Genomic DNA, 15911 nt, shown 5'->3' with positions numbered 1-15911 from the left:
TCATTCAAATTGTGCTTTTATGTGAAAAATGGTGTTTGCTTTTTGAAAAATGGCTTTTGCCTTTGTAGAATGACGTTTCCATTTCTATTATATGTTTTTTGCTCGCACATCTCTGATATTGGCCTCGTCGTTCTCCAGCTCCATTACTGATCTAGCTTGTTTTTGTCATGCATGTAGGGATGGCAATGGATCGGATTCGGGTCGGATGAAGTAAACTCCAAATCCAATCCATTTAAAATTCGGAATCTAAAATTGCATCTCTATCCATATCCTTTTAAAATTCAGACTCCAAAATTGCATCCATATCCATATCCAAATCCAAATCCATTTAAAATTCGGACTCCAAAATTGCATCCATATAATATCCAATTTCGAATCCATATCCATATCCATATCCAAATCCAAATCATGCGTTAACTTTACTTACACAGAACTTGTATTTCTTAATTTCAAAATAAATTAGAAATCATATTTCTCATTTACCAAAATCTAATGAGTTTCTAATAAATTAATAAATTACAAATGTATGGGCTTTAATTAAATATATTAGATTAAATTGGGAACTTCCTTTTTAAAAAAAGGTACGAAAAATAATACACTTTGAAATAATTTCGAGTCGGATTTGGACTCAGGTGGAAGAATATAATAAAGTATAGATAAAGTATAATAGATGGGTAAAATGTGGGTGGGTGCAAGAAAAAGGTAGTGGAAAGTTGTCAATGTTATGGGGTAAGAAAGGTAAGATAGTAAATTTTTAAGTACAAAATAGAATAAAGAAAAGTATAAAGAAGATTATGAAACATATTAAAGCGAAAAGTGTAAAGATAATTTTGAAAGCCAACTCTTAAAAAGGTTGGATCAACGTATACCATTGCTAATATGTTTGGTATATATTTGTTCCGAATAACATATCTTATTGAAAATAACAAGTACAATCCATCGTAGTTTGTATTATGTCCTGATCACATCATAGTTATAATAATAATCTTTCGAGTTTTTTTGGTAGGGAGGTGTTTTTGAACCGTACCATACTATATGTCAATATGTCATATTCCATCGAATTTTCTCCATCAGAATAATGAGACAATCGATCATAACCTAACTTCTCTAATAATTGTATATTTATATTAGAACTAATATTTTTTAATGCATGGCAAGATTTTGTTTAAAATTATAAACTGAAAATAAAAGATATCACAATTTTCAAACGGCTAGCAAGCTAGTCTTCTATCAAACTGTCTTATATAATGCGATGCCATTTACGGAGTACTTGATTGTCATCCCATGCTTAATACTCCTATAGTACATATGCCAGAATCGTATGAAATTATCGGTGACATGTCATGTCATGTGATCTAACCATTACCAACTGTCACACGATCATTCACAAGAATTTATAATTAATCTTCAAATATCGCACGTATTCTTGAATTTTCAAAGATATGATTTTTCTAATTAATTATTGTAGAATAATATATACTCTAAAAATTAGATAAACAATCCTTCATCCATACCAAATTCTACCAAATACATATGAAAATTATTAAAGCAAATTAAATAATAAAAACCATTGGTTGTCAATTGTCATGCATGCAACAAACTATGTATTGATGTTAATGTTGCTTTGAATAATATGTCATGACGTATAACTAAATGCTACTCCGTATAATATAATAATGTATTTAATTTATTTTTTCCCGCAATATTTTAGTAATTTCATGCATGGCAAGCCAAACGTGTGTCCCATATATAAGGTGGTGAAGTTCGTTGAACAAAGTCGCCATTAGTTCGTCAATAATCAAAGATACTTCAAATTGAATTGGGTCATTTACTTTGAAAAGGAGATTAGTCTCTAGTTGATTAGTATTAGATAGCTCCGTAATCATTTTCAACATTTAAAACAAACAAGCAAAAGGAAACAGAGGCATCCACCGTTCACTCAGTGACTTATCCAGATATTGTAATAAGCAGGATTACTTTTAAAAAAATTAACTAATCTAAGTAAAATATGCAATATTTTTTCGCCAAGTGGGGTCAAGTGATCACATCGACTTCATTCATTCTTATCATAGCTGCAAGAATAAAAAATCTATCTTGTTTTCGAGTAGTACACCTAGAATATACTATTCGGTATACTTATCAATGACATTTCTTTGTTAGTGTTAACTTATCCAAATGAGCTTGACTAGAGCATTAAAAACCACAAATGAGTATACCTAACTTAAGATGTATCCGGGAAGCTAGAGATTATGGGGAGGCCGAACAATGATTAATAAAAACGAGGGAGAAATTATGAAGAGAGCACAACGGAAAAGTAGGGTAATTAAAAGGGGTAAAACATGTAAATAGTCGTTATAGTCCCCTACAGTAAGCTACGAAATCTTAAGTCACAAAAAACATATGTAATTTAAATTGAATGAATGAATTGAATTGAATTAATGTTGGTGAGTTTGATGTGACCAGGTAAAAAATGAGAACCACTTTTTGTCCACAAAATATAAATAAACGTCACAATTAGAGAATTAGAGGGTCCATTAAATTAGCAAGTAGGTAGTAAAAGATGAGCAATAAAGCAAGCAATTATCTTCACACAAAAATATCTAATTTTCCACAAAACCCAAAATGAACTACAATTCAACATATCATTACAATTTGGCAAGTGTCCTTATATAACCATCACAAGTGACAAACCTACCTTTTTCTCTTGTCTCTAAAGGTTAATTTGATGGTCAACCAATCAAGAGACGGACAATGATAGAGTAACCATAAGGGTTGATAACCCTTTCAATATTGAATTTTGATTGATTACAAATGCATTGAAATTTTACATACAACACTTTCTCTCTCCAATTAATTATGCTTATATTTTATATTATTTTATATTATATGTATCTTAGGGGTTGCCAACCCTTAGGGTCAACCAAACATTTTCCTTAAGAGACCAACTATTTATTACTCCCTCCGTCCCGAAATACTTGAAACCGTTTGACCGGCATGGAGTTTAATTCATTATAATTGACTTCTTATTTAATTGAAAGGTAGTTAGTAGTGGGGTAATTTTTTAATATAGACAGTGGGATGTGTGGGGGTCATGAATTTTTTAATGTTTATTTGGGGTAGTAGGGTTGTTGGTGGACCCTTAGGTAAGGTGAGAAAATAATAAAATATTATGTAAAGTTTCCATTTTTAGAAGCGTTTTAAGTAATCCGGGACGGCCCGATAAAGAAAGCGTTTCAAGTATTCCGGGACGGAGGGAGTAATAGTAGACTAGTAGTACTACGTGAATACGTGATGAAATATCCAACCACATTCTCAATTCAAGGCCAATTCTCCCAATGTATCCGTTTTCCAACAGTGCGGGCGTGCGTATAACTTGACCCGTAGATTCGTTTAATTGTAACTAATCTTATATGCACACGATGTGTGTACGGGATATTTTGGTCACAGAAAATATATATATACAACTTTTGGTCTCCGTTTAGGAGTATTGGTATTTTACATGTCAAATAAAATATATTTATGTGAGATCTTGTTAGATTCGTCTCAATGTGTAATCTCAAAATATCAATTTTTTATAATTTTTGCTTGAAGAAAATTTAAGATATTTATGATCAAAATTGCGCATTGGCATACGTAAAAGTGACTGACGTTGCGAGTATTTCCAAACGGAGGAATTGAAGTGTATATTTTATTATTACAACTCATCACCACATATAAATATAATAAGTAAGAAAAACTATCCACAAAGTTCATCTATAGAAAAATTAGACATCACTGACTCATCATGAACCAAACATCTAAACAGTGAAACAATGTAACGTAATATATACTCAAGCCCTTACATGACGAAAAATCTAAATTGTACTCCCTCCGTCCCAAAATGTTCTTTACGTATTCTATTTCGGGTGTCCGAAAATGTTCTTTACATTTCCTTTTTTAATATCACATAAGTGTTTTAATATTCTATCAAAATTTGTGTGAAGGATTATTTTAACCAATTAAATTCATATGGGGTATTTAATCTCTCACACTTTTTCATTTTTTCAATGTCAAATTCTTGATAAAGTGTAAACATTATAAATAAATGTAATTTTCCTTGTTTAAATAAAAAAATAAAGTAATCTCAATGTACAAGCGCGTCAAAATACCAAACCTAAAGAACATTGTGAGATGGAGGGAGTAGTAGTGTAGTACCATTGTAAAATATTGTGTTCCACTTTTTTTTTTTTTTTTTTCTCACAATATATTGCCTAGCCACATGCATTGATTCGCCCAATCGATTTGCAACAAACTAACAATATAGAATCTTAATGTTCTAAATTAAATATTCATCAATTGGTGTCGGTACATAGCACCCACGAAAAAGCTTTGGTACCGAAGGTTGATCGAGTTGATTACGTCTATTTGGTTGATATATAAAATAAACAATTTTCCTTATAATTTTAAATTCAGTATGAGCTAATTAAAAACATATTTAGTAATAGTAGGTTAAAAGCTACTGGAATACGGATTTTATTTCATAAGCAACCTAACACGTGTTGTGCAAGGTCGAAACAATAACCAGTAAAACCAAATCAGATATTGTGTTTTCCCTTAAAAAAAATGATATTAATTAGTTTTGACCTTTAATCTTGCGTATCGTTTTTGTCTAATTATAAAACTCTATAACTACACATATTATTTTATCTACATCATTAATCATTTTAACCTTATTACTAAAAAAATTGTTGGTCCTACTGTCCTACAACTTTAGTGTGCAGTTATATGGAGCATGATTTACTACTTTTTAATACTTTGTATTGAACGTTAATCTTCTACCGATTAAAGCGTTTTTTCTTCTACGTATAATTAATATTTATATTGTTTGCTACTAAACTTTAAAAGTAAATACTATTCTTAATATCTAATTTGATGCATTTTAGTACTTTGTATTTACTCATAATTGTGAAAAGTGAATCCTACATGTATTATTTGCATCTTTTACTGAATAGTTGTTATCACTAAATAATCTTGTTTTGACCTTTTTCCAATCAGATTGCTTTCCTTACAAAATAGTATATGTTGAAAATTTACATTAAACTTTTCCTGAATCTTGGCATTAATTATATATTGAATATTATTTTATTATTTCTAATTGTGAGTGATGGAAATATAGACTATTCCATAAGGGGACTCCAAAAGGTCATTTACTACAATGACCTCAAAAATCCCCTCTTATATTTTGGGTGAGAGGTCGCAAGTTTGGATTCTATCGGAATATTATGCTACCTCCATTTCAAAATGGATATTTCGTTTCATAATGTTCTTTACATTGTTTTTCTATATATTTTTTTACATTAAACTTACTATCTTACCTTCTTACTCCATAACATTTACCGTCCACTTTTCACTCAATTTCTCTTACTTCATTCATTTTTTTTTCTTGTACTCACTCATCTTTTACACATTTCTCTTACTTTATCCATATAATAACAAGTCCATTAAAGACATGCTACTAATTATATTGACGGGCTCAAATCTCGTGCAAATAGAGTATATACGACGGGTCACAACGGGGCCAGTCAATTATGACGACCCCTTTCACTACGGGCTTCTGAAGATTAATCCTGTCATAATTGATCTTTCACGATGGAAAATCCCGTCGTTAGTAACATTTTATCTTATGATGATTATTATTAAAAAAAAAATCATTCCCCATTTCTCTATTTTATTGTTTTAGGCTCTGTTATATTTGACTTATTTCAAACAAAATAAGTTCAAATAAGTTCAATTAAAGTTCAGATAATATAAGTTCAGCAAAAATAAGTTTTTTTCCAGACATTTTAACACACAAATAAGTTTATTTCAGACAAAATAAGTTTTTTCAAAAATAAGTTCATATAAGTTCAGATAAATTCAGATAATTTAAATTCAGTCAAAATAAATCGAATGGAATGGAGCCTTAGTCGCAAAAGGTTAGTGTATAGGTTTTACATTTTTACCTCTAGCTCTTTGGTAACTAACTAAGCAAGATGACATCCAACAACAGAAATGCGATAACATTAACGTTGAAATGGACCATGAAATTCCTAAAAATTTGGAGAGGGATCCTGAACTAATCACGGTATTTTGTGTGTGTGCGCGCTTAATTTGCATAAATAAAGAAAGTGTACAAATTTCAACTTATAACGACTAAAAAACCCTACACTACTAGGGTCATTATAACCCCTAACATAGATTACACACCGAATTACCGACAAAATATTAAAAATTGAAGGGGATAAAAGATCTTCATATGTCGACCCTTGATTGTTGTCATGACTCTATTACCACGCCTTATATAGGTCACCGAGTCAGAGCCATTTGTAATATCAATGCTATTGAAGATTGAATTGCAGCGAGATTGGTAAACATTGAGAGAATCCTGTGAAAATTTATAGAATTTGAAAATTTTTAAAAAAGCAAAAAATAAATAATACCACAATAGCACCTTGTTAAATAAAGTTAATGTTAACAAGGTGCTATAGTAGATGTTGTATGACTTTTTATTAATGAACTAATTTTACTTTCCAAAAAAAAAAAGTCACTGTTAAAAGTTTAAAACTATTTTTTTTTACGCATAGTACACCCAGTTCACCCGGAGCTCAGCTCCGACTACATCCGGATCCGACCTGGGTCGCACACCTTGCTTATGGTGGGAGACTGTATGGTGGGTGAGTCTCCCAATAAGAATTTCTGCATATGGCGAGGCTCGAACCCGAAACCTCTCTTAAGCTGTCTCCGTAGCAAAGGAAAATATGGTGACAAATTTCACTAATTGTTTTCTTGATTAATTGGATACTTTATGTGTTTGGAAAAGGGTCCTACAAATTAATACAAGAAAACAAAAGATCGAGCTAACCCCCCTCATATCTTATTACATCACTTATCAAACAAATACCTTTACTTCCAGACATTTCTTCCATTAATCAATTATTGAAAGTGATGTTTTATTAAACAATAATAATATGATAATAATCACTTTTCTCAAATTTTTTTGTAATTTTATTTTACTCTTAATTATTGTTATCTTATGTGCCATTTTGATATTTTCTCAATTACGACTATTGGGAATTATGAGCAGCTAACTACTCAAGCACCTAATTAAAATCCATTTTGATTCTTGTCTAATTAAATTGGTGAAACGTTAAGTTCGTGACGAAATGGGAATCAGAATGAAGGTCGAAATACTATAGTAATCATAAATTAATTTCTACTTACATTGTATTATTTGTAATTGGCATTTTAAATCCACTTTCAAACATGTGGTTTCGAAATGGATAAGTTTACATAAGTTCTAAATACTAGTATATGAAATTGAACCAGTGGAGATCGATGCATTTTGTAGTCCCGCTAAGTTTAAATACATATTACAATCGAATAGTACCCGTCTTTAATAATTAGTCACTGTTAGTTAAAAACTCAAAATTGACAACAAATATCTATTTTCACTATTAATTTAATATTCATTTAGCCTTAATTTTCCATCTAAATATATAATTAATAACATACTTTAAGTTACAAAATATCCTTAAATGTCCATTTAAATGGATATATACTTAAGAGCTTTAAGGGAATAATAACATTTAATATTTTCCCCAAATTCTAACAAGAAAATTGTCAAATAATAACTATCCTACCAAATTTGGCTACACTAATTAGACCTAATTCACTACTCTTCCTTAATAACCATGGGAGCATTAAAAACAATTCCACCTGCTACAATTACAAAGTCAAACGAATTCCATTAGAAGCCTCATTTTCTTCCTTGCCAATAAGTTTTTTTTGTTTTTTTTTTGTTTTTGTGTGTGTTTTTTGTGTGTTACCACCCGGTTCACCCTTAAGCTCAATCCAGATTTCGGGCGAGTTTTGGGTAGATAGGTTCCAGTTACCCCCAATTATTATTACGGGAAATCGAACACGAGACCCCCCTACCAAGTTCAGCCCCAATCACCACTGAACCAACAGACAATTATAAGTAAGTATACACAAAAGAGCGGATTTACATTCCACGTCATTATGTTATGAGTACCACCCGCAACACTGTATCACGCAATTTAGAAGGTGGACCATGGTGCACAATGAACATGGTGCACCTTAAGAACACTAGTATATAATTAAAAGAACATTTGGTTACGTAAAAAAAACATGAATACATTTTTTATTTATATTTTCAATAAATAGTGAAATAATATATTATTTTTATAATAAAAAAGTGAAATATTATATCGCATGTTCTTTTGTCGTAATGTCATGTTCTTTTATTTATGCACATATGTTCTTTTGGTACACCATGATCCATATTTTTCGGATTGCACTGTATCATCATCTGATTCAGCAACCTGCAAACGATTATGTGAACTTGTATTAATTCGTAAGTCCGGAATCAAATCTGTTCAATGTTGTACTACTAACATAAGGCGTGAGAAATTGAGAATCACATACTAATCGTACTAGAGCCATAAAAAAGTCGACAAGAAGAAAGAGATCTCAACATCACGATATTGTTCCGTTTGAACTTTGAAGGGTGAAATGAATAAATAGAGATAGATAGATCCATCATGCTATTCCTCCGCATCCGCTGATTGCACACCTCCTCTCACTTCTGCCACTTCATTATCTCTTTAATCCAGCCACCCAGGTGCTACAATTTCCTCTTTTCTCATCTTCGTTCTATTCGACTTATTTTGGTCTGCAGTTAGTTTTCTGATTTTGTTTTATTTTTACAATACAATTAATCTCTTATTAATTCGCCAGAACACTCACTTAATTGTTAGCGAAAATGATAAAGGTCGCAACATGCGACCATTAAGCCGTGTCACAAGTATGACCTGACATGCTTATATGTCATGATTTAAATTGGAAACTAAAGTATTTAACTTATATAATTTATTATACATGTTTCAAAAAAGGTAGGAAAATCTTAATATTCTAATTTGTTTCATTCTTTATATCGACTACCTTATTTACATATTTTCATAGTAAAAATATTAAATTGATAGTAAAAATATTCTGACGACGCATAGCCTACGTGGCGCCTATATGTACCAATTAAACTGCGACACGTAAGATTGTGACAACTAAATATTGTCGCAACTTGCGACCTTTATCATCACCCGTTAAACCATGTTCATTGGTATATCAACTGAATAAATGCATGGTGTATGACATGACATGTGGTTTGATAGTTAACGATATGTTACCCAAATTTGTATGAGAAAAATTTCCAACCATGCTCAATAATCTGTTTTTATACAACTTAAACAACTTGTATCCGACCATGCTCAATAATCTGTCAGTTATACAAGAGAGCCGAAAAATGTAAAATCTACTACTCCCTCCGTTTCTTTTTGTTTGTTACGTTTGGACTTTTGCACGTTGAATAACGTATAATAAAGATTCTTTTTCTTTTTTATTAAAAAAATAAACCCAAGTAAAACCTCAATCCACTAATCATTTCAACAACCAATAAGATTGTTTTATTTATCAAAATAAACCAATAATGGAAAAACACAAAGATTGCTAACTTAATATATTTGGGAAATTGTAAAGAAATTTAATGAGTTGAAAAAATTGGACCAATTAAAATTAAAAGTTGGCATAAAAAATGATAGTATAATAAGTTTATAAAAGGAAAGATTCTCCTACGTAACAAACATTGTGAAACACCCTACAAGCAATACGTAACAAACAAAAAGAAACGGAAGGAGTATAGAGAGGAGTACTATATCATTGTTAGACGATCTTTATAATAAAAGATATGCGTATGAAATAAGTCAAAATAAGTTAAACAAAACACGATACTAATTTTCCGAGAAACGGGGTTTCATTCAATAATCGCCACCTCTTAATAAATAAGGGGTCACCAAATCATGGATATAAATAAATTAAAAAGAAAACGCATTTCATTCTCATTAATTAATTTCCTTGTCTCTGTCTTTCTCACTCCTCACGCAAAATATTCCTAAAATCTGCCTCCCCCCATTTTTATATACTCTCTGATTCCAAGTTCTTCTCTACTTTCTCTCTCATAATCAACCACTCTTTCTCTCTCTTCTCTTCAAACTGTGTTTAAAGTTCCTGTCTTTTTTTGTTCAACTGCTTTAGACATACCCACAAGAAAACTTACAGTCTTACACACCCCATTCCCATCAAAAACATAAAAAAGTTGCTCTGTTTTTTTTCAATTTTTGAATTTGATTGGAAACTGTTCTTGCAAACGTTTTGATTAAATCCCTTGAATTAGCGAGGAATAATGACATTGTGGTCTTTTTGAAGGAGTTTGTGATGGATCCAGAAAGTGGGCTTTCACAAAACCAACAAGTAAAGGTGAGTGCTTTTTAAAATGATTATTATCCATCCCGAGAGCGTACTAGACTCCGACTAAACCCGACTCGAGCCCGTGATCTTTTCGTGGGCTCGACTCGGGTTGATTGAATCTGTAATAATAATGTTAATGACGTTTAGAAATTTCAATGATGCAGAAGAAGGAATCATGGAGGCAAGTTCTGATCTTGGCTTATCAAAGTTTAGGAGTAGTGTACGGAGATTTAAGCACATCCCCACTTTATGTTTACAAGAGTGCATTTGCGGAAGATATTCAGCATTCTGAATCAAATGAAGAGATTTTTGGGGTCTTGAGTTTTGTGTTCTGGACACTAACTATTGTCCCTTTACTTAAATATGTGTTCATAGTACTTAGAGCCGATGATAATGGTGAAGGAGGGACATTTGCTTTGTATTCCTTACTGTGTCGACACGCCCGAGTCAACTCGCTCCCCAATTGCCAATTAGCAGATGAGGATTTGTCTGAGTACAAGAAAGATGGGGTTGTTGTTCCTGCTCAAACAAGTTTTGGGTCAAGGCTTAAATCCATTTTGGAAAAGCATAGAGTTTTGCAGAAGTTGTTGCTTATCCTAGCTTTGATTGGAGCTTGTATGGTGATTGGAGATGGTGTCCTTACCCCGGCACTATCTGGTAATTCTTTTTGGATTTAATTAACAAGACTTTACCAATCGGGGGTGGGAACTGTTGGATTAATTGTCAATTAGGTTGTTGATAGAATGATTTTTTTTTTTTTTTTGTGATTGAAATTTGCAGTTTTTTCTGCGGTATCTGGTTTGGAGCTCTCAATGTCACATGAGCATCACAAATGTAAGTATCCTTGGTTTTTATCTTATCTTTTACGGGGCATTTGGTATGTGGGAATGGGAGTTTGTGGATGAGAGGGTGGCCAGGTTAGGGAATGTTTAGAATGAATGAATCAAGATTTTGGAACTATTTGGTAATATCATAATTAGGTAGAGATTAGGACTTAACCGTGTTGATTATGACCCATGAGGCCATGATTATGATTATGATTATGATTAAGTATAAGATTTAGATTTGAATGTTAGTTGCCTTCAAATCGTATTGAACTGTCAAATCATTGCTAGACATGCAGTTTCAAATCATTGCTAGATGCCTATGAAGTTTGATTCTTGGCTTTGTTCTTCTTCTAGTATAGTCTAATTTTGAAACTATGACATCTTTTCTAAACATGACCGAATTTTTGTAAGTTGATTATTTTTAAATGTTAAGCTTAGTGGATTAGGTTCCTATTATTCTAATCTGAGTGTAATTTCGCATCAATTTGTCTATAATTTTATCGGTAAGGGGGGTGGTACCGAAAAATACTATTAAAATTCACTAGAATGTCTGGATTTCAATTGGAAGTATCAACTTTCACTCGCATATGGAGTATTATATAATCAAGTGTGCGTTAGACGGGAATATTTGTAAGAAAACAAACCATGTCATTATTCATTGTAGCTAGGAGCCTTTTTGTTCCTTATACTTCGTATTTGGTAGCACCTCGAACTGTAATTTTTTTTATTTGAGACTCCGGAAATTTTACTTTTTGATGCTGAGTTGATCGATGCATTACATTCATTATGAAACACTCAATTGATTAAACCTTAGGAGCTATTTAAATTAGGACTATTGGGTTGTTAAAGAACCTTTGACCACTTACGCCGTACAAAACAGCAGCCCTTTTGTACAAGTGTGAAGGGAGAATGTTTCCTGGATGGTGCTAGGATTTTTTTTAATCAAATTGGATGTTCCGGCCTCGTTTTTTAATCATAATAGCGACTTAGCGAGAGAGTTGAAAAAGAAAAAAAAATGCATCTTTTATGAATCAGCTAATCTTTGACTTATGTTTACTAAAGTAACTTTAGGAAGTAGGTAATGCTTGTATCTTTCTACCAAATCTTTAAGCACACAGTTTCTCAAGATGACCTTATATTTTAACAATGATGCCTTTCAATAGTATATATGGGTTTCTGATGATGTTCCATAATGTAATCAAGGCTTGTACTTTAGCATCCTGCCTGTAGTCGAATTTCATAATCAACTTTTGAAGTGCTATGATAATTAAGCAACACTTAGTAAAATGCAGACAACTAGACACAGTTCAAACTTTCATAAACCTGCAGTTTAATCATAGTTCTTTACTTAAATTTATCTATAATGATTTGATATGCAATAATATATTCAGTCCGAAAATTCATCTCAATCTCAATACACTGTATGCTGAATTTCATGCTATAAAAAATCCGTTTCCTTCCAGAAAACATTAGGAGACGAGTTTCATGCGTGTTTTTCTACTTTTAAGGGAAAGCATAATAATGGTGCCCATCATTTTGAGGCAACAAAAGTCGATGTTGAATTCCATTTCAGTGTTTTAGATTTTACCTCATAGGGATCTTTGAGGACTGATATGTTTAGATTTTACTTCTCTGTTACACTTGTTTTCTGCTTTTATTAGATCTTTGACCCTAAAAGCTATACTCCCTTTGCAAGGCAGATGTAGAACTACCGGTTACATGCGTTATACTTATTGGCTTGTTCGCACTCCAGCATTATGGGACACATCGAGTGGGATTCTTGTTTGCGCCAATAGTTGTGACCTGGCTTTTCTGCATCAGTACCATCGGTTTATATAACATTATACACTGGAACCCACATGTTTATAAAGCACTCTCCCCGGTTTACATGTACAAATTTCTGAAGAAAACACAAACCGGTGGTTGGATGTCTTTGGGTGGAATTTTGTTGTGTATAACAGGTAACAAATTTCTTTGAGTTTCATTATAGACATCTGTCATAGCCCTTTATGTCTTTCACTGTGTTGAGTTCACATTGTCATAATTTACAAATACAGGTTCAGAGGCGATGTTTGCTGATCTTGGCCACTTCTCACAATCATCAATCAAGGTTTTCATCTTACTATTACATGTTAATACTATTTTACCCTTTTCAGCCTAGTGGTAACTTCGATTTTCATCTTACTTTCTTACATTTTGACTTCGAATGAAGATTCTAAGCTTACTTTTATGTAAGGACAAACTCTTGATACTCCAACAATATTTGTGATTCGATGTTGTAGCGTGGTTTAGAAATCATAAAACCACGGTTATCAGTGCAAGAACGCTGTATTACAATTTGTATAGACACTTTCTCTACTGCTTTTTAAAGCCTAATCGAACGCATTCTCCATTTCACTGTTTGTATGCGTAATACGAAGTATGAGAAATTACACATTGGTTTAAAAATGATTACTTCTGGTCCAGATTGCCTTTAGTTTCGTGGTGTATCCATCGTTGATTCTCGCTTACATGGGACAAGCTGCCTATCTTTCGAGACACCATGTGATTACAACTACTTATCAAATCGGATTCTACGTTTCTGTGCCAGGTAGCCATGTTTTCCTGATTTATTAGAGTTTTTTCCTTAAAGAGTTGTTCTGTTCATACGGTTAAAATCTGACATTTAAATTATATCTGGCAGAAAAATTAAGATGGCCTGTACTTGGAATAGCTATTCTAGCTGCTGTAGTGGGAAGCCAAGCAATAATAACTGGCACCTTCTCCATTATTAAGCAATGCCAGGCCCTGGGATGCTTCCCGCGAGTAAAAATTGTGCACACATCTTCCAAGATTCATGGGCAAATATACATCCCAGAGATTAACTGGATACTGATGATATTATGCTTGGCTGTCACTATTGGTTTTAGAGACACAAAGCGTATGGGCAATGCCTCAGGTATGTTTTTAAGGTTTTCACAAAATCTCGAATTGGACAAATGTTTTTTTTCCTGCCCTTGTGCTGTTATATTGGAGGGGCTTAGGGGTGCGTTATATTCATCTGATTTTCACTTATTTTTCTTGAACTTATTAGTACTTATCAAAACTTACTTTAGTTATAAAATGTACTTAGTCAACCCTTATTTGAACTTAACTGGACTTATTTTTCCTCAAATAAGTGGAAATAAGGTGAACAAAACAGAGCCTAATGTGAGATTTTGTTTATGGTTAAACAGGTTTGGCTGTCATAACAGTAATGCTTGTGACAACATGCCTAATGTCACTCGTTATTGTTATTTGTTGGCGCAAAAGTGTTTTTGTAGCACTTGCTTTTGTACTTTTCTTTGGCGCCTTTGAAGCATTATACTTCTCCGCGTCCCTTATCAAGTTTCTTGAAGGAGCCTGGGTTCCAATTGCCCTTTCATTATTCTTCATGCTTATAATGTATGTTTGGCACTACGGCACCCTGAAGAAGTACGAGTTTGATGTCCAAAACAAGGTCTCCATCAATTGGCTTCTTAGCTTAGGGCCGAGCTTGGGTATAGTACGGGTCCGTGGTTTGGGTTTGATCCACACTGAGCTTGTATCCGGGATCCCAGCAATCTTCTCTCACTTTGTCACCAATCTTCCTGCTTTTCACCAAGTCCTGGTTTTCCTGTGTGTTAAATCGGTGCCTGTTCCACATGTAAGGCCAGAAGAGAGATTTCTCGTGGGTCACATCGGGCCAAAAGAATACCGGCTTTATAGATGTATTGTGAGATATGGGTACCGTGATTTTCACAAGGATGACTTTGAGTTCGAGAATGATCTAGTGTGTAGCATAGCGGAGTTCATAAGAGGCGAAAGTAATAAGATGAACGGGTTGAAGGATGAGTCAGACAAAGATACCGATGAAAAGATGACCGTAGTTGGAAGTCCCTCTACGCATGTGGATGGAATTAGGATGCATGAAGACGTGGAAGTGGAAGACATACCGGAAACTTCAGAGATGAAAGAGATACGATCTCCATTAACCACTCCAAAGAAAAGGGTACGGTTTTTGTTGCCAGAAACACCAAAGATGGAAGATAAAACAATGGAAGAACTACAAGATCTAATGGAAGCAAGAGAAGCAGGAATAGCATACATATTGGGGCATTCGCATGTAAGAGCAAAGCAAGGGTCGGGTTGGATTAAGAAGCTTGCAATAAATATAGGTTACGATTTCTTGAGAAGAAACTGCAGAGCGCCTTCTTATCCGCTTAGCGTTCCTCATGCATCGACTTTAGAGGTAGGAATGATCTGCCATATGTAGTTATAAGTTTATTGCATGCGACATGATTTTGCATATACTTTGTAAATGATGTAATTTTTGCTTTGTATATGGAGTGGTCACCTTGTTTTTGCACAATTTAAAGGGGACAACAACTATAGGAAAAAACTGTCCAGGGAAAATTTTCCAGATCTGCACAAGGCACATGTTTTTTTTTTTTTGAAGCAATGTGCAAGAATCACATGACATAAACTTGGGTCTTTTTTTTTGTTTTGTTTTTTGTTTTTTGTTTTATCATTACAGCGGAAAAGAAAGAAAAATAAGACGATTAAAGAGTAAGCTCTCGGCTTTTCTTTTTCGCCTCCCTTAAACGCGCCTGAAAATGCTGCAAAATATTCGAAGTTCCCTTGAGAGGACAAAAAAATCAACTCAGTTGACTCCCTTGATCTATTATTGATTGTTCCACTTCCGACTGGGAAAAAAATGGATGTTGAGTCCATGGGCCTGAACGGGCC

The 15911-nt window shown here is 33.2% G+C and overlaps 1 protein-coding gene across 1 annotated transcript; it reads left to right on the top strand.

The window, feature by feature from the left end:
* Positions 1-9906: 9906 nt before the first annotated feature.
* On the top strand, positions 9907-15534 carry LOC110782922 (potassium transporter 6). Its single transcript, XM_021987193.2, has 8 exons — positions 9907-10347; positions 10503-10995; positions 11119-11172; positions 12866-13126; positions 13223-13275; positions 13632-13755; positions 13849-14103; positions 14381-15534. Exons 1-8 carry the CDS (start codon positions 10306-10308, stop codon positions 15436-15438), a joined length of 2340 nt encoding a protein of 779 aa, XP_021842885.1. The 5' UTR covers positions 9907-10305; the 3' UTR covers positions 15439-15534.
* The last annotated feature ends 377 nt before the right edge of the window (positions 15535-15911 follow it).

The sequence above is a fragment of the Spinacia oleracea genome, chromosome 1, assembly GCF_020520425.1.
Source record: "Spinacia oleracea cultivar Varoflay chromosome 1, BTI_SOV_V1, whole genome shotgun sequence".
NCBI lineage: Eukaryota > Viridiplantae > Streptophyta > Magnoliopsida > Caryophyllales > Amaranthaceae > Spinacia > Spinacia oleracea.
This window is presented reverse-complemented; position numbering and strand designations above follow the sequence as displayed.